The sequence below is a fragment of the Tursiops truncatus genome, chromosome 16, assembly GCF_011762595.2.
Source record: "Tursiops truncatus isolate mTurTru1 chromosome 16, mTurTru1.mat.Y, whole genome shotgun sequence".
NCBI lineage: Eukaryota > Metazoa > Chordata > Mammalia > Artiodactyla > Delphinidae > Tursiops > Tursiops truncatus.
The window spans coordinates 79,220,505-79,243,892 of record NC_047049.1 but is presented as its reverse complement, the minus strand read 5'-3'; the positions used below and the strand labels follow the sequence as shown (position 1 = coordinate 79,243,892).

The 23,388-nt window shown below is 45.7% G+C and overlaps 1 protein-coding gene across 1 annotated transcript in view; it reads right to left on the bottom strand.

Annotated features, from left to right (window-relative positions):
- The window catches only part of PCNX2 (pecanex 2), a 272,196-nt gene that overhangs the window by 47,070 nt on the left and 201,738 nt on the right, over positions 1–23,388 (bottom strand). The window contains exons 24-25 of the mRNA XM_019941562.3: positions 12,686–12,744; positions 8,203–8,418 (exon numbers count right to left, since the gene is read on the bottom strand). Of these exons, the coding sequence (XP_019797121.2) occupies positions 8,203–8,418; positions 12,686–12,744 (275 nt within the window). The remainder of the gene's footprint in view (positions 1–8,202; positions 8,419–12,685; positions 12,745–23,388) is intronic.

Genomic DNA, 23,388 nt, shown 5'->3' with positions numbered 1-23,388 from the left:
AGAGAAAAATGTAGTTCCACAAATAATAGGAGAGGTAAATGTCCACACAACGTAATGCATTTCTGATATCATTTTTCCTGAGTGTTCCAAAAACCCACTTTATCAAATGACTCTTAAATATACACTTATTATATGTAATACAATAAATACATATGTGATATATATGTCTGTGTATATAATACACATAATTTCCTAATATCTCCCCTAAGATGATTTTTGGAAAACAGATCTTACTGTGATAAAACGTAGCAGTCCTATACTAACAAGGATATTGAAGGCTGCAGGCATACCTACACGCATAAACAAATTTCATTTCAGCAGCCTCGAAACGTGCCACGCACGTGACGCAGCCTCAGATGACAGACTCCGCTTCATCGTCCCATGAGAAAATATTGTTTCACTGCAGCTCAAGCCATTTGCCCAGGGAGCCCTGCAGTCGAATTCCCACACTGTTCTAGAAGTTACATTTTCTGACCCCATCGTAATCATCACCTCCTCCGCACCCAGGCCACAGACCCTTGAAATTCTTTCTCTGTGCCCCCCTGGGGCTCATGATATATTTCCCAGGTTTTCTGAATGTACTCCCCTCTCTTCTAGGCGCTCGGCTGGAAGGACGGCCCCTCCTGTTGCCCAGTGGGTCTGCAGTGCTCCCCAGTGGGACGGACTGCTTTGAACACGCCTCCCAGGAGTACTTCCAGCTGATGCTTTCAGGGGACACACTGGACCTGCCCCACCCTCTCTTGCTGACCTCCTGTACAGTCCCTCTAGGTTACGTCCAGTCCTTCCGTGGAGATGCTGGCTCTGGCTCGCTGTCACTCTGCAACGTACCTCCTGCCATCACTCTTGGGACTTCAGTATCCACCGAGATGCTCCTTCCGACATCCTGACCTGATGTCCACCCTCCGATGATCTCACCTTCCACCCGACCGTAACCCTGGACCCGGATTACCCCAAAGTGCTTCCCCTCTTTAAGTATCTGTTCCAAACCTCGTCATCTCCAGCAACCATTTCCTTCACCCTTTCAACTTCAACCATCCTGGTACCCTCCCCAGATCCAGGAAGTCCTCTCCCCAGGTGGTATTTCCACCTCTCTCACACCCTCCCTGCCCTTCTTTCTCAGCTTACATTCCATGGCCAGGCATCAAAATCACTATCACACCCTTGTCCTTGCCTTCACGACATTCACCTGGCTCAACCCCAGCCTTGATTAACTCCACCTCTGCCCTTTACACCTGCACCCATGAAGCTGGATGTGGCTTAGGGAAAATTACGAGCAATCTTAACGGGTCTTCTTTTAAAGTCATGATCACTGATCTCAAGCGCACTCTTCATGCTGGGGATGGACTACTTCCCTACCCCATCCTCCTCCCACGCTCACGCCTTTTCTTTAACGCCCCACCGTGGGTTCCATCCTCCCAGCCCTTCGGATTCCATCACCTGCCACATAGCAAGCCCTCCTCTTCCCTTGGCCTGAAATTCCTCCACACCACTTCGTCGTCACGGAAATGCTTCTGATGCCCGATCTAATCCTCAGCTGGTGGACTAACGCTTAGGCATGTCCACCTTGCCTTTGGTGACCCTGTACCAGCAGGAAGCCAGCAGCTACTGAATGTGCCCCCTTGACACCAGCCGTGGTTCCAAGCACTGGGCTGTCTACCAGCAACACCCTTTCCCTGGGAGGAAATTATAACAAACTCCAGCAGGGAGAAGTTCAACTTTCCCCCAGTCATGATATGGTGGAAGCATTTTATATCTCCTGGACTGATGGGCCGTCAGAGCTGGAAAGAACTTATAATCACACCGAGGCTTTGATGAAGGAACTGACACTCTGAGAAGCCAAGTCGCGTGTGTGCCCAGTTGAACATCCTGACCTAAAGTGGCGTTTTCTGTGCAACTGGGAAAATGATATGGAACTTTTGCAAGGCTATCCAAGTGACTGAAGGCATTATACCCCAGTTACTTGGTGTTTAGTAAACCGAATGAACACCATAGCACAAATTTCAAACAAATACCCAAAAGGTAGAATGTAAAAACAGGAAATGGTCAGGTAGAAAGAGAAGTTAAGAGAGGCGTGTGGGTTTGCCCAACTCTACCACTAAGTAGCTGTGAGCCTCGGATGAGAATTCATCTCCGGGAGCCTGATTTCCCCATTAGTTAAAGGGGAGGAAGCGTTGGGATTATGGCCGTTCTGAGGGTAGAGGTCACCTGCACAGGTGAGAGGGCGCTTTGTATGTCATAAAGGATTCCCTGCAATGCCCTTATTTTTGCTCCTATGCTTGGTTCTTCTCTTCTTCGTTTCTAAAGACAGTATTCAAGTTGCCTGACTGCTCTTAATGGCAGCTCTCTCCTCCTCATTCATGTTTCTCCTCTTTTAGAGAAATAAGCCATCCACCTAGGTCACCTGGGTGACTAACAGAGAACAGACATGGACTGAACAGATAATCAGTTCGCACCTTCCCTTCTTTCTGTGCCCGCCTACTCGGATTATGGTTAAATGCGTTTTCCATTCCAACGGATTCCGTTTCTTTTGCAAAGGCTTGAACTTGGTGCCCCTCACACTGTGGACCTTCTAAAGTGCATCATCCGTTTCCTCGACTTAGATTTAAAGCCAACTCTTGAATGGTTTTCTTCAAGGCTCTCTGGTTGGGTAAATGCGAGGGATACCCATGAGCCCAAGAGCAGCTGTGCAGTCCTGCTTCATTACACGCTCGGCAACAAAAAATTGTATTTGTATTCTGGGATGCACAGGCCCAAAGGAGGAGAAGAGAACGTGGCTTCTTTGCCTGTATTCTCGATTTGAACTGGTATCAATCATTCACTACAGTACCATCCAGTGGAAATAGGATGTACCGTGAACCCTGATCAATCTTTTGGGCTACCCAGGATCTGAACCCCTATTCTGTTTGGAAACTACCCACAGTGCCGGAGACCAGCTAACTGTTCACCAAACCTTTTTACTTCTTCTCCTGGGTACTCAGCTAGACAACATTTCTCTTACATTGGGTTGGCTGAAAAGTGCGTTCGGGTTTTTCCATAAGATGTTATGGAACTTCTCGGCCAACGCAATAGTCATGTCAATTCTGGACAACAGAATTTAAGAGCGAATGATGCATCCCAGGTTCAGAACTGGCCCATAACAATCTTTCACGCAATCCTCCACTCTCTGCCAGCTTGACACTGAAGCCCAGGGTGACCCCAAAAGCAGTGCGCTAGGGAACAGGCAGAACTTCTACTGCCCAAGATCCCTGGCAGCGTGGAATGGTACCAGCCCCTCACCCCACCACCTCCTCTCACTGATCGGACTCTATGTGAATGCAAAATAAACATCTATTGTGTCAGCCCCTGAGATCTGGGACTCAACTATTACAGCAACTAGCAGGACAGCAACGAATGTACCCATGTTATAAGTCTCGGCGAGAGAGAGTCGTCACCTCCTGCTACAGGAACTGAAAAGTCAGACCCTCTCTGTCCTCCTCTCCTTTGCATCTAGAGCACATGCGTGCGACCTCAGCATCTTATCCGTCAGACACACCCACACCAGATGCGGACGCATGAGCTAGTGACACAAAGAAGCAGGGCTCGCGTGGAAAGCGTTCTGGAAGGGAAGGGAGGTGGTGGCAGAGGCCATTCATCCTGTTTTGGGGGCAGAAGTGATAACAGCAGTAGCATCCAATATCCAGGGTCATGACGTCAGTGACGTGAGGGCAGTGCTGGGTCCACCAGCCGACGTGCAACCCCTTCACAGGCTCAGCGCCGCCGTGCGATTTCAGGCTCTCGCGTGATAGCCACCACGCCTGCTTCCCCAGCCATCTCGGCGAGTCTGTGCCCCGTGTAGCAGCTTCCAGTAAACCCTTCTCTTGCTTCAGTTAGCCAGAGATGATTTCTGTCATTTGCAACTAAAAATTCCTAGGGATACAAATGCATCCCTTTCAGTGAGAGAAAGACGGATGCACGTTCTTGCCCCCCGGCCTTGCGGACGCTTCCTCTAGGGTGTACTGTTCACTTCCTGAGTCAGAGCTGACGTGTGCCGGGAGCAGCTCATCTGTTCACTGGTGGCTTTGGTACGCTTCGGGAGAGAGGTTGAACGCATCTGTATTTTGACTGCCCCAGGCTGTGCTGAAGGAGGCGAAAATTTGACCAAAATAAAGCCTGCTATTTGGGAAGATGGGAAAACGGAAAGAAAAGTGAAGTCCTAAAAATATATCTTGCAGAAATACCCAAAGAGGAAAAAGAAAATAAGATCTTCCCTGGGAATACGGTACTGGATGGTGCAAAGAGATAGAAAACAGATCGGGCTTTTTAGGTCAACTGGTTTCTTCCTGCAACAAAAGCATAATTTAGATTTCGTCAAGGTATATGACCTCTCAATAGCCCTGTGTTCCAAACTCCAGCAGAACTAGATCAAGGAAGAGGTATTGTACAGGAGTGAGGGGCGTCGGGGAAGGCTAGCTGGCTTTTTTTCTCAAGACATCATTCCTGGGCAATCACTTTACACGATCACTGCCTCTGTCTTGCGCCCAACACATCTATGTTGGTCCCCAGCTTCCTTCCATATTTCACCTAGTGGCGTTGCTGGAGTCTGGTATGTTGTTATAAGATTGGCCCCCAGTGACTCGTGCAGTGTGACAGGGCCCCTTTGCTACCACTTGAATCTGAGCTGTATTTGGGATTGGCTGGGGTCGATGAAAGATGGTAGGGGTGACTTGGTGCCTGTCCTGGAGGCTGGGCCATAAGAGGCCTTGCAGTGTTTGTGTTCCCCCCTTTGGAGCCCGGAGACCACCTAGCTGTGAAGATGCCTCATCCCGCCCATTGGAGGTTGAGCGCACGAAGGGGCCAGGGCTGGTAGCCAGCCCTAGACATGAATGGTTAAGTCAAAAAAGAAAACAATTCGTATGAGGTGAGACCAAAACATTCACTGTGGTAGATTAAAAACCCCTACTCTATTGGTGGGAATATAAATTGGTACAGCCACTATGGAAAACTGTATGGAGATTCCTTAAAAAACTAAAAATAGAGTTACCATATGATCCAGCAATCTCACTCCTGGGCATGTATCCGGACAAAACTATAATTCAAAAATACTTAAGCACCCCAATGTCCACAGCAGCACTGTTCACAACAGCCAAGACATGGAAACAACCTAAATGTCCATCGACAGACGAACGGATAAAGAAGATGTGGTACATATGTACAGTGGAATACTACTCAGCCATAAAAAGGAATGAAATAATGCCTTTGCAGTGACATGGATGCAACTAGAGGTTATCATACTAAGTGAAGTAAGTCAGACAGAGAAAGACAAATACCATATGATATCACTTATATGTGGAATCTAAAATATGGCACGAGTGAACTTACCTATCAAACAGAAACAGACTCACAGACATAGAGAACAGACTTGTGGTTGCCAAGGGGGAGGGGGGAGGGAGAGGGACGGATTAGGAGTTTGGGGTTAGTAGATGCAAACTATTACATAGAGAATGGATGGACAACAAGGTCCTGCTGTATAGCAGAGGGAACTATATTCAATCTCCTGGGATAAAACATAATGGAAAAGAATATAAAAAAGAATGTATATATGTGTATTACTTAGTCATTTTACTGTACAGAAGAAATTAGCATAACATTGTAAATCAACTATACGTCAATAAAAAGTTTTTTTAAAAAGAACCCCTGTTGGGCTTCCCTGGTGGCGCAGTGGTTGAGAGTCCGCCTGCCGATGCAGGGGACACGGGTTCGTGCCCCAGTCCGGGAAGATCCCACATGCCGTGAAGTGGCTGGGCCCGTGAGCCATGGCTGCTGAGCCTGCGCGTCCGGAGCCTGTGCTCCGCAACGGGAGAAGCCACAACAGTGAGAGGCCCATGTACCACAAAAAAAAAAAAAAAAAAAAGAACCCCTGTTGGTGATGAGGGGCTGGCTGACTTCTAGAATCTAATTAACTTTGAGCCCCTTCAATTCAAAGATGGGTTAACTTGCGAAAAAAGCTGTAGGCCACATAGAACTTGTGCTATAAGAGTAACTCAGATTTAACTCAGCAAACCTTCAAAGTTCTTCCTTTGAATTTCGGGAAAAACAGGAAGCTGTCAAAATAGGCAATTCTATTGCATTATTGCACCAGAGACACAATTTCCACCACCTTCCGTGGCATTTTCTGGTATTTGTGCAAAATGCCGGGGAAACACTGCCTCTCTTTTCTGTACAATCTGATCATTACTCCCTCAGCCCAAAAACCTTTTCCAAAATAATCTCCCTAAATTAGATTCCTAGAATTTCTAAGGATGCACAAGAATCCTCTTCAGGTAATAGTTTTTAAAAAGTGAAGAAATGGCCAACTGTTCTTGGGTGAAAGGTGTCCTTTAGTCACTGTGAGGTTCTGGATGGCCATGACCTGACTCCTGTTTACCCTTCTAGCATTTTCTGTGACCCCTTCTTCCCAAACCACCTGGAAACCACATCTGGCTCCTTCGTGCCTCTTTGTCATCACACCAGCTGTTCCCTCCTCTGTCGAGCTGACCAGACTCCAGTCCGATTGCAGTGTCCCTTCTCTGGCCCCCAAGCATCCCATGTACAGTCCACCTTCACACTCACCTCGCTGAGCCGTAACTGCCCATCGCGTGTCTGCGTGTCTTGGACGAGGCTCCAAGCTCCTTAAGGCGGGGCCTTCGCTTCTGTACTCGAAGCACCTAAGCCCGTGCTTGACACACTAGCAGTGCTGAATAAATGTCTCCCAAGTGAATATTAGACTCATACGCCCAACTAGCTACCTGACGTATTCACTTGGATGAATCAAGCGCATTTGAAAGTACCCAAAATGGAGCTGTTGGTTGCATCCTCAAATGCAAACGTGTTGCTCCTCGTTCAGGCTTCCCAGCTTCAGTAAACGCACCCCTGCCCACCAGGCACTCAACCTAGAAAGCGGGGAGCAGCCTGAGCACTCCGGCTTCCCTCACCCCAACACGTGGGCCCGTCCACCGCCGAGCCTCCTAGCACGTCTGTGCCTCCAGCATCTTCTCCTGCTGGGGTGACTACAGGACACTCCTAAGCGGTCCCCCCTTTTTTGCTTTCGTCCCCTCTGGCACCCTCTCCGCACGGCTACCAGAACGAGCTCTTCAGGTGCAAACTAGGTCAGTCATCCCCCTTTCCAGAACCCTCCATAGCTCCCCACTGTGCACAGAAGAAAAATGCAGCCCTTTCCCCTGGCCAGGAGGCCCCCATGACCCGGCCTCCCACCCTCTCTGGTCAGGTCATTCCTCCCCAGTTGCTCCCGACTCAGACATTCAGCAGTTCCCAGTTCTGGGCCTAGAACGTTCTTCTTCCTGTTCTCCTCAGGATCCTTCCCTGACGATCCCATCTCATGTACCACCTCCTCACCCTCTGCAGTGATATCGGTCACAGACCCTTATTCACCTCCTTATACCTTTTCTGCAAGCTGTGACTGCCTTGCTCATTTGTCTACTTGTTCATTTTCCACGTCATGAGGGTAACACTCAAGGTCACGTGCCCACTGCATCCCCAGCATTAGAACATTGCCTGACACAGAGGGAGGGCTGTATTGGAGAAAGGCGTGCATGAATCAAGGATAAACAAAGAACCCAGGAGACGGGCCCATGAGTACATCTGTGACGCTGATCCCTGCGTGATCGCGACACAACTGCAGCGTCTGATTCATGGAAAAAACAGAGTCACACTTCCAAGATTCAGGCCAACTCAGTCACCACAGGGCAGTAAGCATTCGTGTAGTGCCTGCTCGTACGTGATCTCATTTAAATCGCACAACGACTTTATGAGGCAGCCATTCTTATTATCATTTTACAGATGATAAAAAAAAAAAAAAAAGCTAAGAGACACTAAATGACTCACCCACAATAGACCATGACACTCGTAACCCAAGGAACCAGGTTCCATATGGTCCACACCCGCTTATTGCTGCTGAGTTTTTCCCAGAAGGAATGAAACCGAAACCCTGACTTGCGCCTCTGAAGGTTTACACCAGACGTTTCACCTTATTATTACCTCAGATGACTGGGGTTTAGTTATATCCAAATACATGGAACAAAGTGATTGTAGCAAGTTCCCTAATTCTCATCCCGTAGGACAGGCGTTCCACTCTTCCTTTTTAAGGGTGATTTCTTATTAAGCTTCGCATGGTAATTAACTCAAATGACTGACTGCCGACAACTTCGACAATAAAGAGATTCTTACCTCGGAATTCCAGTCCCCGAAGTTGAAAGGTGACAAGGCCATTGCCAATTTCAATCAGGTGAACGAAAGCATTGAGGTAGTCTGAAGCCAATATAAAGCAATCTCCAGAGCTGTAGTTACCCCATCGGCCAAGGACGAGGTCTCCACAGAGGGACTCCTGGAGGGCCCTCGTCAAGTGTTCGTAAAAGATGGAATTGAGGTTGTTGCCATCGCTCCCTGCAGACAGGACGAGAAATAACAGACCCAGTGAGTCCGACTCCAACGTGCTTGACCTGGGAGACAGGGAGCTGTCTGTTGATTAGGGGTGAATCAGATCTTCAGACACTTCGCCCGTCAGGGTGGTGACACCCTCCTATTTCTTCCCGCTATACTCTTTCTGGTCAATGTCATCTGCACAAATGGATTGAGTTCCTGTCTAAACGAGACACCTGACAAATTCCTACCTCCAGCTGAGATCTCTGGCCTGGGCCCTCGACCCGTCTACTTCCTCGTGGACCTAACATCTCTTGTATGTTTCAGATGCTTCCCCCTGCAGTGGTCCAGGTCAGGTCCCCACGTCCGCTCTCCACCTCGGCCAACGGCACGGGATCCAATGGGATCTTTCTTCCCACTCCTTCCCACCCAAGCCTCTCAATTTCACTTTCTTCAAGTATTGTTTTGCATCTTCCTACTTTCCTCCATTCCCATGACCCCTGCCCTATTCCAAGCTCCACGATTTCTCAAGGAGGTGACCACAGTGGCCATGTGACTCACCTACGCATCTCCACTGGGACCTGCTCGCTCACCGATTCTCTACCTCAAAGCCAGAACAAGCTTTCCAGACGGAAAAGGGGAAGGTGCCGTCCAGGACCCCCCAGCCCAGGATTCAAAGTGGTTTCTCAGGGCTCTTAAGATAGAGACGACTTTATAACATCGCCTGTAATAGGGTCCCATAAGTTATCCTTCATAGGAAGCAGCTAGGACAGCCCTGATCAACCCAGCGTGGACGGTCACACCAGGGGCGCCGTGCGGTCTGCTCCCCACTTCACTCTCCATCCTCACCTCCCACTAACCCCTTCCTCATCCTTCATGCTCAGCAACACAGAACTTCTCTCGGTTGAGTGACTCCCAGGCCCCCGCCCACCCCAGGCCTTTGCAGACACTGATCTTTCCGCCTGGGTTTTCCTTCCATTCCTCTCTGGCTTATAACCGCTACGATTCTTCAGACCTCCACTCGACGGCCACCTCAGGGAAGCCTTCACTGACCACCTCGCCAGGCCAAGTCCCCTGTTACAGGCTGTCAGGACTGTGACCCTCTGCTTTGAAGCACTTGCCACAGTTGGAATTTGACTTCTGTTTCTTCGTGTGTATATGTATGTATGGTTATTTGATTAACATTCCATTTCTCCAATGCACCCAACAGTGAAGGAAGACTGAATATGCTTATTTTTGTATCCCAATACTGGCAGAATTCCTAACACGTAGTAGAGAATCACTAACTATCTGTTGAATAATAGATAACACCATAGATGATACAGCTTCATTAAGAGAAATTTTGCCTCTGAGAACATTCCCATTGAGTGACTCCAGGGTTTCATTGAGATATAATTTACAGATAATAAACTGTGTGTGTGTGTGTGTGTGTGTGTGTGTGTGTATACACACACACACACACACACATATATATACATACATACATATATTCTACAATATAAATAATTATTGCTAGTATTATATATTATATACAGAAAATAAACAGTATATATATACATACATTCAACAATATTCATAACCATTTCTAGTATTATATATTATATACAAATCTATATATAATATTATATTATACACAAATCTAAATATATTACATACAAACCTATATTTTATATATTATATACATAGATATAAATTATTATTTTTATTTATTTATTTTTTGCGTTACGCGGGCCTCTCACTGTTGTAGCTTCTCCCATTGTGGGGCACAGGCTCTGGACGCGCAGGCTCAGCGGCCATGGCTCACGGGCCCAGCCGCTCCGTGGCACGTGGGATCTTCCCGGACGGGGGAACGAACCTGCGTCCCCTGCATCGGCAGGCAGACTCTCAACCACTGCGCCACCAGGGAAGCCCCCTAAATTATTCTATATTGAGGCAATTTATTGTTTTTAAGTTATATATGTATATCAAACTCAGACTTATTGAGGAATAACTTATAGAGAGTAAAATTCACACTTTTTAGTGTCCAATCCTATGAGTCTTGACATATGCTTCTAGTCACGTAACCCCCACTTAGAATGATGCATTGGTGTTTCATCCATACTGTGGTATACAGCAGCAGTCTGTTCTGTTTCTTCTGTACGCAGCTACTACAGTTTGCTTATCCATGCAACAGCTCAAGGACCTTTGCGTTGTTTCCAGTGTTGGTGATGAGTAAAGCCACTCACAACACTCATGAAGAGAAGTTTATGTGAACACGTTTTCATTGCGCTTGAGTCAACCCCTAGGAGTGGCACTGCTGTTCTCCAAAGTGGCTGGACTGTTCTGCAGCCCCGTCACAGGGACTGAGAATTCTAGCTGTTCCGCATCCTGGCCAGGACTTGGTATTGTCAACTGTTGCTTGTTTGTTTAACCTGAGCCATTCGAATCGGGTGGGTCAGGACCCCAAGAAGGAGGAAGGATACAGCAAAGGAGATGGAGTGACGGATTGCCCTGCTTCCCAGTGGAAGGCTAGTGTGTTTCAGGAGTGTGAAACTGGGGCTTTGTAGTGCATTTCTTGTCATCTCCTTGCTGGGCCCAGACTCCTTTTATTTCCTCTGTCAGATCTCTCACGATGAAGGATAGAACCTTTTCTGAGAAGAATGGGTAAACTGGGAAGTCCTCCTGGTCTGTGGTCTTGGGGGTGTTAGAAGTGCTGGGAGGGGCAGGGAGGAAAGCTTGCCATCAGTGCTTTTATTTTAAGAGCATCTTTTCTTTGGGGAGTAGATTCTGGCTCTGGAAAGTCAGAGGAGCATGGAGTTGCCCCAAAGAGAAAAGGCCTAAGGCAAAGCTCAAGGACCCCTTCCAGCTATTGGAGTAGCGACAGAAGTTCAGGAAAGTTCGAGATAAAGCCTAGAGATCTGAACGGAGCTTCCCTGCTCTGTACCCTTGGGAACCAGAGCATGACTGGAGGTGCAGGAAGGTGCAGAGTGGCCCCAAGTGCATCCGCATAAGGAAGATCACTGATCCACCGCTAAGAAATCTACAAAATAACACTATCAAACTATGGATACCATTGCTAGGCATTCATGCCAGTTAAAAGCTGAATTGAAATTAGTGCATTTATAACCTAATCATGATGAACGGAAATAACTGAACTGTCCTATGGACTGAGTCAGGTCATGTTGTCTCATAAAGTATCAGTATGCTTAACTTTCTATGCAGATGAAGCCTTCCTGACCTGCCATGCTTTTCATTTTCTATGATGAACCAGCATGCATCCTGAGACACTAATGAGAGATTACTTTGAGTCTCTAGCACTTTTAAAGGAAAGGCTTGAATGAGAGAATTAACTTTTGCTTAATTGTTCAAACCGTTTGACATTCGAATAAAACAAAAGAATTTACACCACTAAAAGTGGAGAGCTTAGAACACCATGACCACGCATCTGTATAATTAGATTAAAATGAGACAAAATTATGAACAACTAAAGGTGCAACGCACTATGAAACTGTCCGTATGCCTAATATCAATGGCCCTGCAAAGTTACAGAGTCCCACAGATCCACGTTAGAGATACTTATACCCCAACCCATGCCCCCTGAAAGTTGGGCTGACGTAAAGTTAAACAAAAAATAAACCTGTCTCTTCAGGTATTTTCAAGTTCCAAATTATGATTTCAAACTAATTATGTATATGCAATTCAAACATAGCTAATAAGCATGACACAATTCTTCCTAGACAACATTTTTGGCCCAAGGGAGAGAGAGAATGAGGTGGATAAAAATACAGAATAGTTCAAATTTGCATACTGATATGAGGAAAAAAGAGGTTGGATGGTTAAAAGTGAAATAGATTACCGGAAGAAAAAAGTACTTTTCTGGCAGGTAAATCTTTCCATAGCTTAATGTGGTACAAAGTTTCTGAAGACTTCTGGATCCTGGATCCTGGAATTGCTTGCCTTTAAGGACATCATAACACTGACATTTTTCAAAAAAAATTTTTGCCGGAAGACTAATACCAAGGTTTATTGTCCATATTCGATGTTTAGCATACACAAACTAAAATGCATTAACAGGGTCATTCAATACTGAAAAGATATCTAATCATTTCTAAATAAGGGAGGAATGCATTTCTAAACCAAATCAGGAGACTTGATCAGTTCTATCTGCACAGTTTTATTTTTACCGTCAGCATGCATTGTCTCCACAATGATTAAAAAATAGTGAGTACTTAATTCCCCTTTTTGGATTGAAGGAATCCACCTACGCAACAAAGTAAATAAATAAAAAGAGAGAAGGAAGATATCCTCTTACCTGGATCCTTTTCAATCTGGACCACCAGTCTTGTGTTGGAATTATCCACGCGTCTTGTACTAGAAGGGGGCCACAAAAGGGGAAGAGGTCCTGATTAGATCCCTCCAAATGACAGTTGGCTCACAGAATCAGCTGTGTGAGTGGGAAATGCAGGGGAGATGGAGCTCACATATTAGGGTGTTTGCTCCACTTCGACAAGGCTGTCGGGAGAAGGAGGGGTTGGAAGGGAGGGAAAAATACAGAAAACACACAGAGGGAAGAGATAACTAGCACTTAGGATATGGGAGATTGGCCTTCAATCTTACCAGTTTTGAGCACCCGGTCCACAAAATGAAAGCAAGCATTTGAACGGCCAATGGACTGTCACTCACCTTCAGAACTTCAGAGCAGTGCACACATAGCTACCTTTCTTTTCAAATTGATTCCAGAAAATTCGTGATTAGTAGTCTATGTCTCCACCACTTGCTTTCAAGAGTTGAGCCCATTCTTACAGACCCTTCTTAGGCTGAACCACAAGAATAAAAACAGCTCTCACAAGCTTAGGAAAAGCTGGATGGCCTGTAGCCATGGTAACCAGTGGCCGCCAGGACCAGTTTTAAACCTTTTCAGTTATGACAACCCACCTCAACTTACAGCTTTGGTAAGCAAGCCAGCCAGCCCATGGTGGCCCCTTGCTTTTGAAAGTCAGCTGGTGAGGGACAGACTCAGTCCAGACCTCTCAGGGGTCAACAGTCACTCCCCAAGTGACTGCCCTGCAGAGGGTATCAGCCCATGTATGTCTGTAAAATTCACCGGCCCTTGACCTTCAGATGTCCCGAAAACCCTTTATCAGTGCAACAGTCTGCTCTGCTCGGAGGGACTGTGCCGGACCAGCTTTGACTTATTTCAGACATTGAGTGGTGGTCTCGTCATCCTTTGAAGGACGAAATGTGAAACTGACGTCAACCACATGAAGTTGATGATATTCAACTGTTTATGACCTGCAAAAACGGCCATTTCATGTGGCTAAACCATACAAGTTTGAACATAATGAGGGTCCGATCTTTACCACGTCTGGCCCCTGACTTTGCCATCCCTCTGCCCTTTGCTTTCTGTGCTCCAGCCACCCTGGCTTTCTTTTTCCGCACCTTCAACATGCCCTGACCTCCTTCTCCCTCCCTCCCTCCCCTGCATCCTTTACACTGTCGTGTCCTCTGTGTGGAAGACTTCCTTTCCAGCTCCACCCACTTTTCCTTGTTGACTCCTCTAAACTTTCCCGTCCAGCTAAGAATCACCTTCTCAGGGAAGCCTTCCTGGCACCCGCTTTGGGTGAGATTCACGTGTGCTGTGCACTTTCATACCTCTCCTTCGGAGCACGTGTCACAGTTACTATAACTACTAAGGCTGACCGTTACCACTTACGTAGCACTTACTCATGTAAGCACTTCACGTGTATGAACTCACTGCATCTTCACAACCACCTTCTTAGGTGAATATACCTGTTCTCACAGAGCAAGAACCTGAGGCACCGTGGATTAAATGTCCAAAGTCACAGAGCTCGTGAGTGGTCTAGCCGAGATCTGGACCCAGGTGGGCGGCCTCTGGAGCCTTCACTCTACGTCATACTCATCTTTGCGTGTGTCAACTAAAAAAATATATATATTCACAACCTAAAAGTTGAAAGTTATGTTTTATTTGGGGGGAATTTCTAGGAATTCAAGCCAGGGAGGCAGCATCTCAAGTAAACCTGATAGACTGCTCCGAGGAGGCGAGGGGGTAGCCAGGATATATAGAAGTTTTGCAACAAAGGGCAGGGAGTCTGAACGTCATATTGCTAATTAAAGAAAACCAGATACCTCAAGTTAAGGAATTTAGCGCTTTTCTGTGTATGGGCAGATGCTAGAGTCTGGGCTCACTGAAATCATTCCTTTGATGTGTACCTCAGCTATCTGGGGCCAGTATCCTGTGTTTTCACATCCTGAGTTTCCTCAGGGCTCACTGTAGGGAAAGCCTGCAGTCTGATGACTGCTAGGTGGCAGGTATTCTTTTCCTTCCTGAGTTCCCTCAGGGTTCACCAGCTCACCATCAATTGCTGATGACTGTGACATCCTTTGTCTACTGACATGGCAGGAAATATTCCATTTCCTTTTCTTTTTTTTTTTAAGAATATTGCATTTATTAATTTGAAAAGTAGGCCCAAATACGCAGCAATATTCCATTTCTCACATGATAATTTGATTACTTCTGCCTCTTACATCAGACCCTAAGGACCGTGAGGTACCATTTTGCTGACATCTGGCACGCAGCAGTCACTCCATTTGTTGACAAAATAAATGAATAGTCAAAGGTAATACTGCTTCTGAAGTGTTTTTCTCTGATAACACCTGCTAAGAAAAACCGAGACTGCTTCTAGATAACATTTCAATGTGATTGTTGACATACTGAGTGTGATTAACTAAATGACGAGCACTTTTTAGTGCTTAGTCGTGAACTTGTCTCTTGGGAATCAGAGCAGATTAAAAAGATGCTTAGATGCATCTGTATTTTAAATAAATAAGAAAGTTTGTCTTCAGAAAAAAAAAAGTATTCTCATTTCCTCCTATGTCTCAGATATTTTGAGAACCATCTAGGCAGGATCCTATTTGAGTTTTGTAAAACAGACTCTACAGATGGGTTGGCAAGGAGGAATATTCTGTTACAGCTCAAAAAGGCCACTAACCCCAGCACCATGTTCTATTACTGCTTCAGTTTCCTTGCAAATACCCTCAGACGGGCTTGGAAAATAAAAGAGCCTGGGGTGGCAGAAAATAAAGCAAACAACAAAATTCTTTCTAATGAAGGCTGGAATGCCATGTCGGCATAGTTAGTCCCCAAATGGAATTTTAATTTCTCCTTAAGACCCAGGACAAATGGAATTTTCAGCAGCAGAATAAACAATTTTTAAAGAGGGACTGCGCCAAAAGAAAGCCATTTACCAAACTCCTTACGGAATTAAAACACCTTCTAAAGCTATGTTAACTGGAAGGCTATCTTTGCAAAAGGCTTTGGCTGCAGAGTGCTAAATTCTGATCAGCGGTAACTAAGCTATGCTGCCTGTGCGCCCCAGGGCCTCTGGCTCGCCACCAGACTCTCTAAGAAGGCCAACTGTCAACCACACTGGGTATTCTGAGCTTATCTCCAGTGCTTTCCTCCTGTAAATTTGGTGCTTACCACTCAGAGGTGCTAATTAGCTCGGTAATTGGATTTCTGCCTTCACGCTCCTATTGCATGAACATCAGTTCTGCTGCTCAGGGAGAAGCAGCGGGCTCCCGACTCATTCCACAATCTCAGGAGAAGTACAGAATGCTGGTGTGGCCAGGTGGGCGTCTGCGGTGTGTGCTCTCAGCCCCTGCCTGGCAAAGCCAAGGCTCATTGCTAGGCCACGCTGTCCTGAGCGCCACAGGCCGAGAGTCCAGTAATATCATTGGTCTTCCCAGAGAAACTGACTTACTCAAAGCATCCCTTTCTTATGATAATACGGCAGGGCTGGTTCCCTCCCTTCAAGCTTTGCCTCCCTCATCTAAGTCCAGCACCTTCTCTCTTATGTGGCCTCATCTGAGGAGCTTAAATAATTTAACAGTAATTTACTTAATTCTACTGCTTCAGGTTCCAGTTTCTCAGCACAGACACAGACAATTTATGGGAGAAGTATTCCCATTTCTGATGGGGAAGTGTGACTGGCTGGAATGCCTGTTGATACGGCAAAGCCAGGATGGATGGACTATAGTTCTGGGAGGGGGACCACAGACTGAACCCGCCCGCCCTGGCCAGGCACCCGAGTAGCCACTGGCATGAGTTCTCTTACAACAGGAAGTCCTGGTGAGGAACTCGGAACTAACAAGCCACCACCAACCAGGAGAATTCAGGAAAGGTCAAAAGGAGAGAGGAGACGCCAGTCCATATGTCCTACCAACCTCCCAGAATCCTCCTCGCTGGAATCCATCTTGGCTGAGCGATGCACGGGCCACCAGGAAGGACCCTGAGTCAGAATGATTGGCCAGAGACAACCCGGAAACTAACCCCATCACCATAAAGCCCGAGACTGCGAGCCACGTGGCAGAGCAGTCCTCCTGGGTCCCCTTGCGCTGCTGCTCTGCGCCCGGGCGCCCCTTCCCAATAAGGTCTCTTGCTTTGTCAGCATGTCTGTCTCCTCAGACACATTTCTGAGTGTTAGACAAGAGCCCACTCGCTGGCCCTGGAAGGGGTCCCCCTTCCTGCAGCAGTTCTCTTCATGCTGCAGGCAGCATTAGAGAAATCTGGACATCGAGAAGGCAGCCAGACACTAAAGAAGGACACTGTCACCTTTTAAGTTGAATATATACACAAGTTTCATCCGGGTTGGTATTTTTTGATGATTTTTCCATCTATATTCATAAGGGATATTGGTCTAAGGTTTTCTTTGCTTGTGATGACTCTGTCTGCCTTTGGTATCAGGGTAATACTGGACCCACAGAATGATTTAGGAACTATTCCTTCCTCTACTCTTTTTTGGGAGATTTGAGAAGGACTGATGTGAATTCTTCTTTAAACATTTTACAGGCTTCCCTGGTGGCGCAGTGGTTGAGAGTCTGCCTGCCGATGCAGGGGACACGGGTTCGTGCCCCAGTCCGGGAGGATCCCACATGCCGCGGAGCGGCTGGGCCCGTGAGCCATGGCCGCTGAGCCTGCGCGTCCGGAGGCTGTGCTCCACAACAGGAGAGGCCACAACAGTGAGAGGCCCACGTAACGCAAAAAAATAAATAAATAAAATAAACATTTTACAGAATTCCAGAGGGAAGCCAACTCATCCTGGGCTTTTCTTTGTTAGGAGTTTTTTGATTACCAATTAATTCCCTTTACTTGTTATAGGTCTATTCAGATTTTCCATTTCTTTTTCAGTCAGTTTTAGTAGGGTGTGTGTTTCTATGAATTCCTCCAGTTCAGCTAGGTTATCTAATTTGTTGGTACACGGTAATTCATAGAATTCTCTTTCAATTGTGTAATGTTGGTAGTAATGTCCCCACTTCCGTGATTTTAGTAATTTGAGTCTTCTTTTTTTCTTGGTCATTCTTGGTAAAGGCCTGTCAATTTTGTCAATCTTTTCAAAGAATCAACTTTTGGTGTAATTTATTATTTCTATTGATTTTCTATTATCTATTTCATTTCTCTCCATTTTAAGCTTTACTATTTCCATCTGTCTGCTTGCTTTGGTTTAGTTTGCTCTTCTTTTTCTAGTTCCTTAACATGAAAGACTAATTTATTGATTTGAGATTTTTCTTATTTTTTAATTTAGGCATTTACAGCTATGAATTTCCCTCTGAGCACTGCTTTTGCTACATACCGTAAGTTTTAATATATTATGTTTTCATTTTCATTCATCACAAAATATTTTTTATTTTCTCTTGTGATTTGTTTTTTGACCCATTGGTTAAGTAGCTTTACTTTACACTTCTTTGGGAACTTTTCAGATTTCATCTTGCTGTTAATTTCCGATTTCATTCCATTGTAGCTGAAGAACATATGTGGCATGATTTCAATGCTTTTAAATTTACTGAGGTTTGTTTTATGGCCTAACACATCGTTTATTCTGGAGAACTGTCCATGTGCATTTGACAAGAACGTCTTTTTAAAAACGTTTGCTTTGTAAAATACTCTATTAAAAGGATGAAAAGACCAGGTACAGACTGAGAGAAAATATTTGCAAACCGCATATCCAACAAAGTGCTAGTATCTAGAATATATAAAAAACCCTCAAAACTCAGCAGTAAGAAAACCAAACCAAAACAAACAAAAAACCCACAAAGAATCCAATTAGAAAGTGAGCAAAGATGTGAACAAACAATTCCCTGAGGAGGACATACTGATGGCAAATAAGCTCAGAAAAAGACGTTCAATGTCATAAGTCATTAGGGAGATGAAGATTAAAACCACAGTGAGATATCACTATACACCCATTAGAATGGCTAAAGTATAAAATAGTGAAAACATCAGTATACTTGCAAGGATATGGAGACACTAGACCCTTACGCGTTGCTGGTGGGGATGTAAAATGGTGTCGCTCCTCTGAAAAAAGTTTGGCAGTTTCTTTAAAAAAACTACCATGGGACCCAGCAATTATATTCCTGGGCAATTATGCCAGAGAAGTGAAGACTTATGTTCACCCAAAACCCACAGACAAATGTCCCTGGCAGCTTTATTCATAATAGCCCAAAACTGGAAGCAACCCAGATGTCCCTTAGTGGGCGAGTTGTTAAACAGACTGTGGTTTCCATACTATGGGATACTGCTTAGCAATTAAAAGGGGCAAACTGCCGACATACAACAACCTGGAAGAATCTTCACTGAACTACGGTGAGTGAAAACAGCCAATCCCACGAGGTTTAAACACTATATGATTCCGTTCATATAAAACTCTTGCAATGACAAAATTATAGAGTTGGAGAACCGATTAGTGGTTGACAGGAGGTAAGAAGGAGGGAGGGGCAGAAATGAAGAGTGTGTGACTGACTATCTAAGGGCAGCAGGAGAGGTCTCTGTGGGGATGGACTTGGTCTGTATCTTGACTGGACCAACATCAATATCCTGGTGATCGTTTTACAAGACGTTAACACATGTAAATTGGATAAAGAGTACATGGGGAGATCTCTTTTTATTCTTTCTTTCAACTCCATGTGAATCTATACTTAGCTTTTAAAAAAAAAGTTTAATTAAGAAAATCTCCATAGCTAATAGCAGGCCTGAATTCCGGGACTACAATGCATTCGTGTGAGATTCTCATCTCTCACCCTAACTTGCTTGCGTCACAAATTAGGATCACTTCTCCCGTTTCAGTCAGAAAAATCCAAGACTCTCCAGCACTCCAAATACAGGAGAAGAAGTCCAACTATTCATTCACTGGGAAGTCATAAATATTTAGGGGGTGAAAAGTGTTTCTTCTCTTTCTGCAAATGCAACTATAAAAACAGTAATAAAAAAATCTAGCTGCATGTGGTTGGGCAAAGAGTCAGCCAGATGGGGAACTGAAAAGATGGAGATGCAGAGGACTGTAGCAGATTCGTAAGGATTAAATGACCAGGGTGCTGCTGGGTTTTTCCCCAGGATTAACGTGAATGATTTAAGGTTTTGGCTTCTGGGTGCTATAGCCTCCTGGTAAAAAGAGGCCCAATACCACGGATTTGACAGTGTTTTATTTAGAGTTCCGGGTGTTATTTCTCCTGGGGATGAAGACACATTTATTTTTTCATTAGTTACCACTGGTACGCACAGAATTTGGATCAAGATGAGCACACAGCAAAAAGAAACGTCAACCCTTGGCAATGGGGCTGCAGGATTTTGCAGTGACATGCGCAGCCCTGATGAGTTACATCTAGATCCTTCCGTTTTCACAGCCACTTGTGTCAGGAGAGACACAACTCGAGAAGACACGTTCTCCGAACATGAAGCCTGTTAAGACACGGTGCTGTTTAGTCCTCAAGGGACGTGGCACTTATTAAAATCACACCAGCTCTGCTTTCCGCTGAGATGGACTACACTCTTCCTTTGCTATTTTATTCACTCCTAAAGTATAACATTGTACCTCACCCGCACTCGGTCTTCAGATCTGTTACAAAATCAAGTTCAACTGAAAGGATGCTCCTAATTCTACCATCACCATGTGGCACCTGGTCAAATCAGTTACACTGACTAAAATTATAAATAAAGGTATTTATGCAGGTTTGACATCTCATGTTTGCATTTTTTTTTTTTTCTTTTTTTGGCGGTACGCGGGCCTCTCACTGCTGTGGCCTCTCCCGTTGCGGAGCGCAGGCTCCGGACGCGCAGGCTCAGTAGCCATGGCTCACGGGCCCAGCCGCTCCGCGGCATGTGGGATCCTCCCGGACCAGGGCACGAACCCGTGTCCCCTGCATCGGCAGGCGGACTCTCAACCACTGCGCCACCAGGGAAGCCCTCATGTTTGCATTTTTAATGATGGTGTACCCTATGCAAAATAATTCGGCCTGGAAACAATACACAAACAATAAGGCAGGGGAGCCCCAAGAATAAGACTGCAACTTTACGTTGATAAATCTGATTTCTGTTTCTCACTTGCTTTATGACTTATTAAATTATTGAGGGATGTAAAGGAGAGAATCACATAATCCTTCTGATCCTCAGTTTTCTGAGTGCATAAAATCGCAACTCAAACATAGCACTTTGGGTAGGAAATTAAAATACAGAGTCCTTTCTATGGCCGTCTACTACAAAACTAAACTAAGAATCACTTTAACCTTGTAACAGGCCTGTTGCCCAGGGTCATCATGATTGACAATGGATGAACAGAAAATGGTTTTGATATCACCATATCAGTACTTTTTAATGGGGAAAAAGAAATAGTATTATGTTTATCCTGACAGTGTTTTTCAAATTTGAGTTTAAATATTAAAATTGTGTTGAATCTTGGCTCTGGGAGCACAGGGACCAGAGTCAACAGAAAATGAGTTCATTCACCTCCTCCAAGTGTCTGCCACCTGCCCCAGCTTTTCCCCCAGACAGTGTGACAATGACAAGAAAACCTCCTCGGAAGGCTTCCCAAGTGGCTCTCCTTTGCCCATGATAACTTTAGCTAGAAAGCTAGCGTTCTATTATGTTTGGACGGCTCTTAAAATTAATCGTTTTTAAAATTTCATTTTCTATGCAATTTTCTTTAAAATCCACTAAGAACTTTCTCTCCTTTCTCTCAAACCTCAAAGTACACCTCTCTCCAAAGCCTTCCCTGTCTCTAGGAAATTAAGCTCCAACCACACAACCTCCAAAACAAATAATTTTTTAAAATGTAACTTAGTAAAACATTACAAATCAGAAAAAGAATATAATACATTAAATTGCCGTTATTCTTATCGGGTAATATTTTTTCTAATTCTCATGTATGCGATTACTTTTCCATTATTGGTCATTTTTCATTTAAACAAGCCTGATGGGGAGCATCTGTCTACTTAATTGCCTTTACAGAGAGAGGCAAACACAGTAATCCAGACACGAAAGAGCATTCTAAACCCTATGGAGTGATGACAGCAGAATGTTTCCAAAGCGACAAGGAAAAAAGAGCACGGCTTCCTATGTTCACATAATGCATTAATTTCATTCATCAGCCGATAGTACCATGAACCCCGAAACAGCAACCACATGCAAAGCCTGGGTCAGGTCCTGGCTTTCAATAGTGAGGGACTGAAGCCAGCCTTGGAAACACACTCAGGGTTTTGTGAATGAAAAGTGCCACCTGCCATACCAGTAGACAAAGGATGTGGCAGCCACCGAGCCATCACATCACAGCCGCCCCGACGGTGCGCCTGGAGGGAACTCAGGACGGAAGCAGGACGCCCACCACCAAGCCCTCAGCCGCTGCAGCCACCCCCAACCCTATGCCCTGAGAGGACTCAGGATGGGGAAGCACAGGACGCTGGCCCCAGATAGCTGAGGTGCACATCCAAGGGCTGATTTCTGTGAGCACAGACTCTCTCATCTGCCCATATAGAGAAAAGCGCTCTATTCCTTCACTTGAGATGTCTGCTTTGCTTTAATTAACAGTAACCCTTTGATGTTCCGACTACCTGGTTTTTCTTGCAAAAAACTCCTCTATATCCTGGCTCCCCCCTTACCTCTTTGGAGCCATCTGAGAGGCTGACTTCAGGGCTCTGGGCTAGGGGCATTGCATGGAAGAACAGTAGGGCCCCTTGGGGAATGAACTCTGAGGAGAAGGCAAAAAAAGGAACAATAAAACCAAATACCAAGAACCTTCAAAAAGGATTGTATGACCTATAGTGACAGGTGATATCACTAATACTGAAAGCTTCCTACATTAATTTTTCTGGCCAAATATTCTTTTACAATATAGTATATGCTTCCTAGGTGTAGGGGTGGTAAGGGAATGAGGCCAAAACGATCCTGTCCCAACACTAATATCTTCTAAGGGTGCATTAGCAAGAAACACAGAAGTCCTCAGAAAGTCCTCAGAATAAAACATAATTCTCAGCTTTTCAGTTATGCCTGTTTTCAGTCGACAGTAACAAGATTAAAGAGCGCCCCCTACCCCATGACTGCAATGGTAAGGAGTGAGTCTTAAGCTAGAGCCTGAAATGCATTGGTCCCCCAGGACTCAGAGGGGTCACCCCACAGCCCATATGGGTCCTCCCATGTCTCTGTCGGCAACGGGGAGGGCGTGGCCAGTCACGTGCACTTAGCGTGCTGGCTGGTCACAAGCAAGGCCTTGGAAAGGGCTCAGGGCTCTTGGTGCTGGGGAGTGAACCCTCACTGTGCAGATGCCTCCATCTGCCCAGAAGATCTCCTGCGCCAGGACCGTGTGAGCCCTGCGGTAAAAGGGCTTGAGGCAACGCAGATTGAAAAGCTGAAGCCTTCTGCCTTCCTTTGTTTAGAATCAATCAATCCCATCTCCAACACATCCTTAAAAGCTGAAAAAGCTGCCAGGCCTGAGAAGGGCTCTGCCCTTGTGCTGTGTGTGCTAGGCTGATACTCCCTGCGACCACCCATCAGCCGGACTCTGCCACACAGCCTCACTCCTGGGTGCCCTTGACTCCCGGGTGACCTTGACATGTCCAGTCAACAGCACCAGACGGCCGGAAGCAGGTGGGCAGGTGCAGCCCTTCCGGCAGGCGCATGGTCAACTTCCCTACTCTGCATTTTCTAGATTCCGTAACTGCTCAGCAGGATGG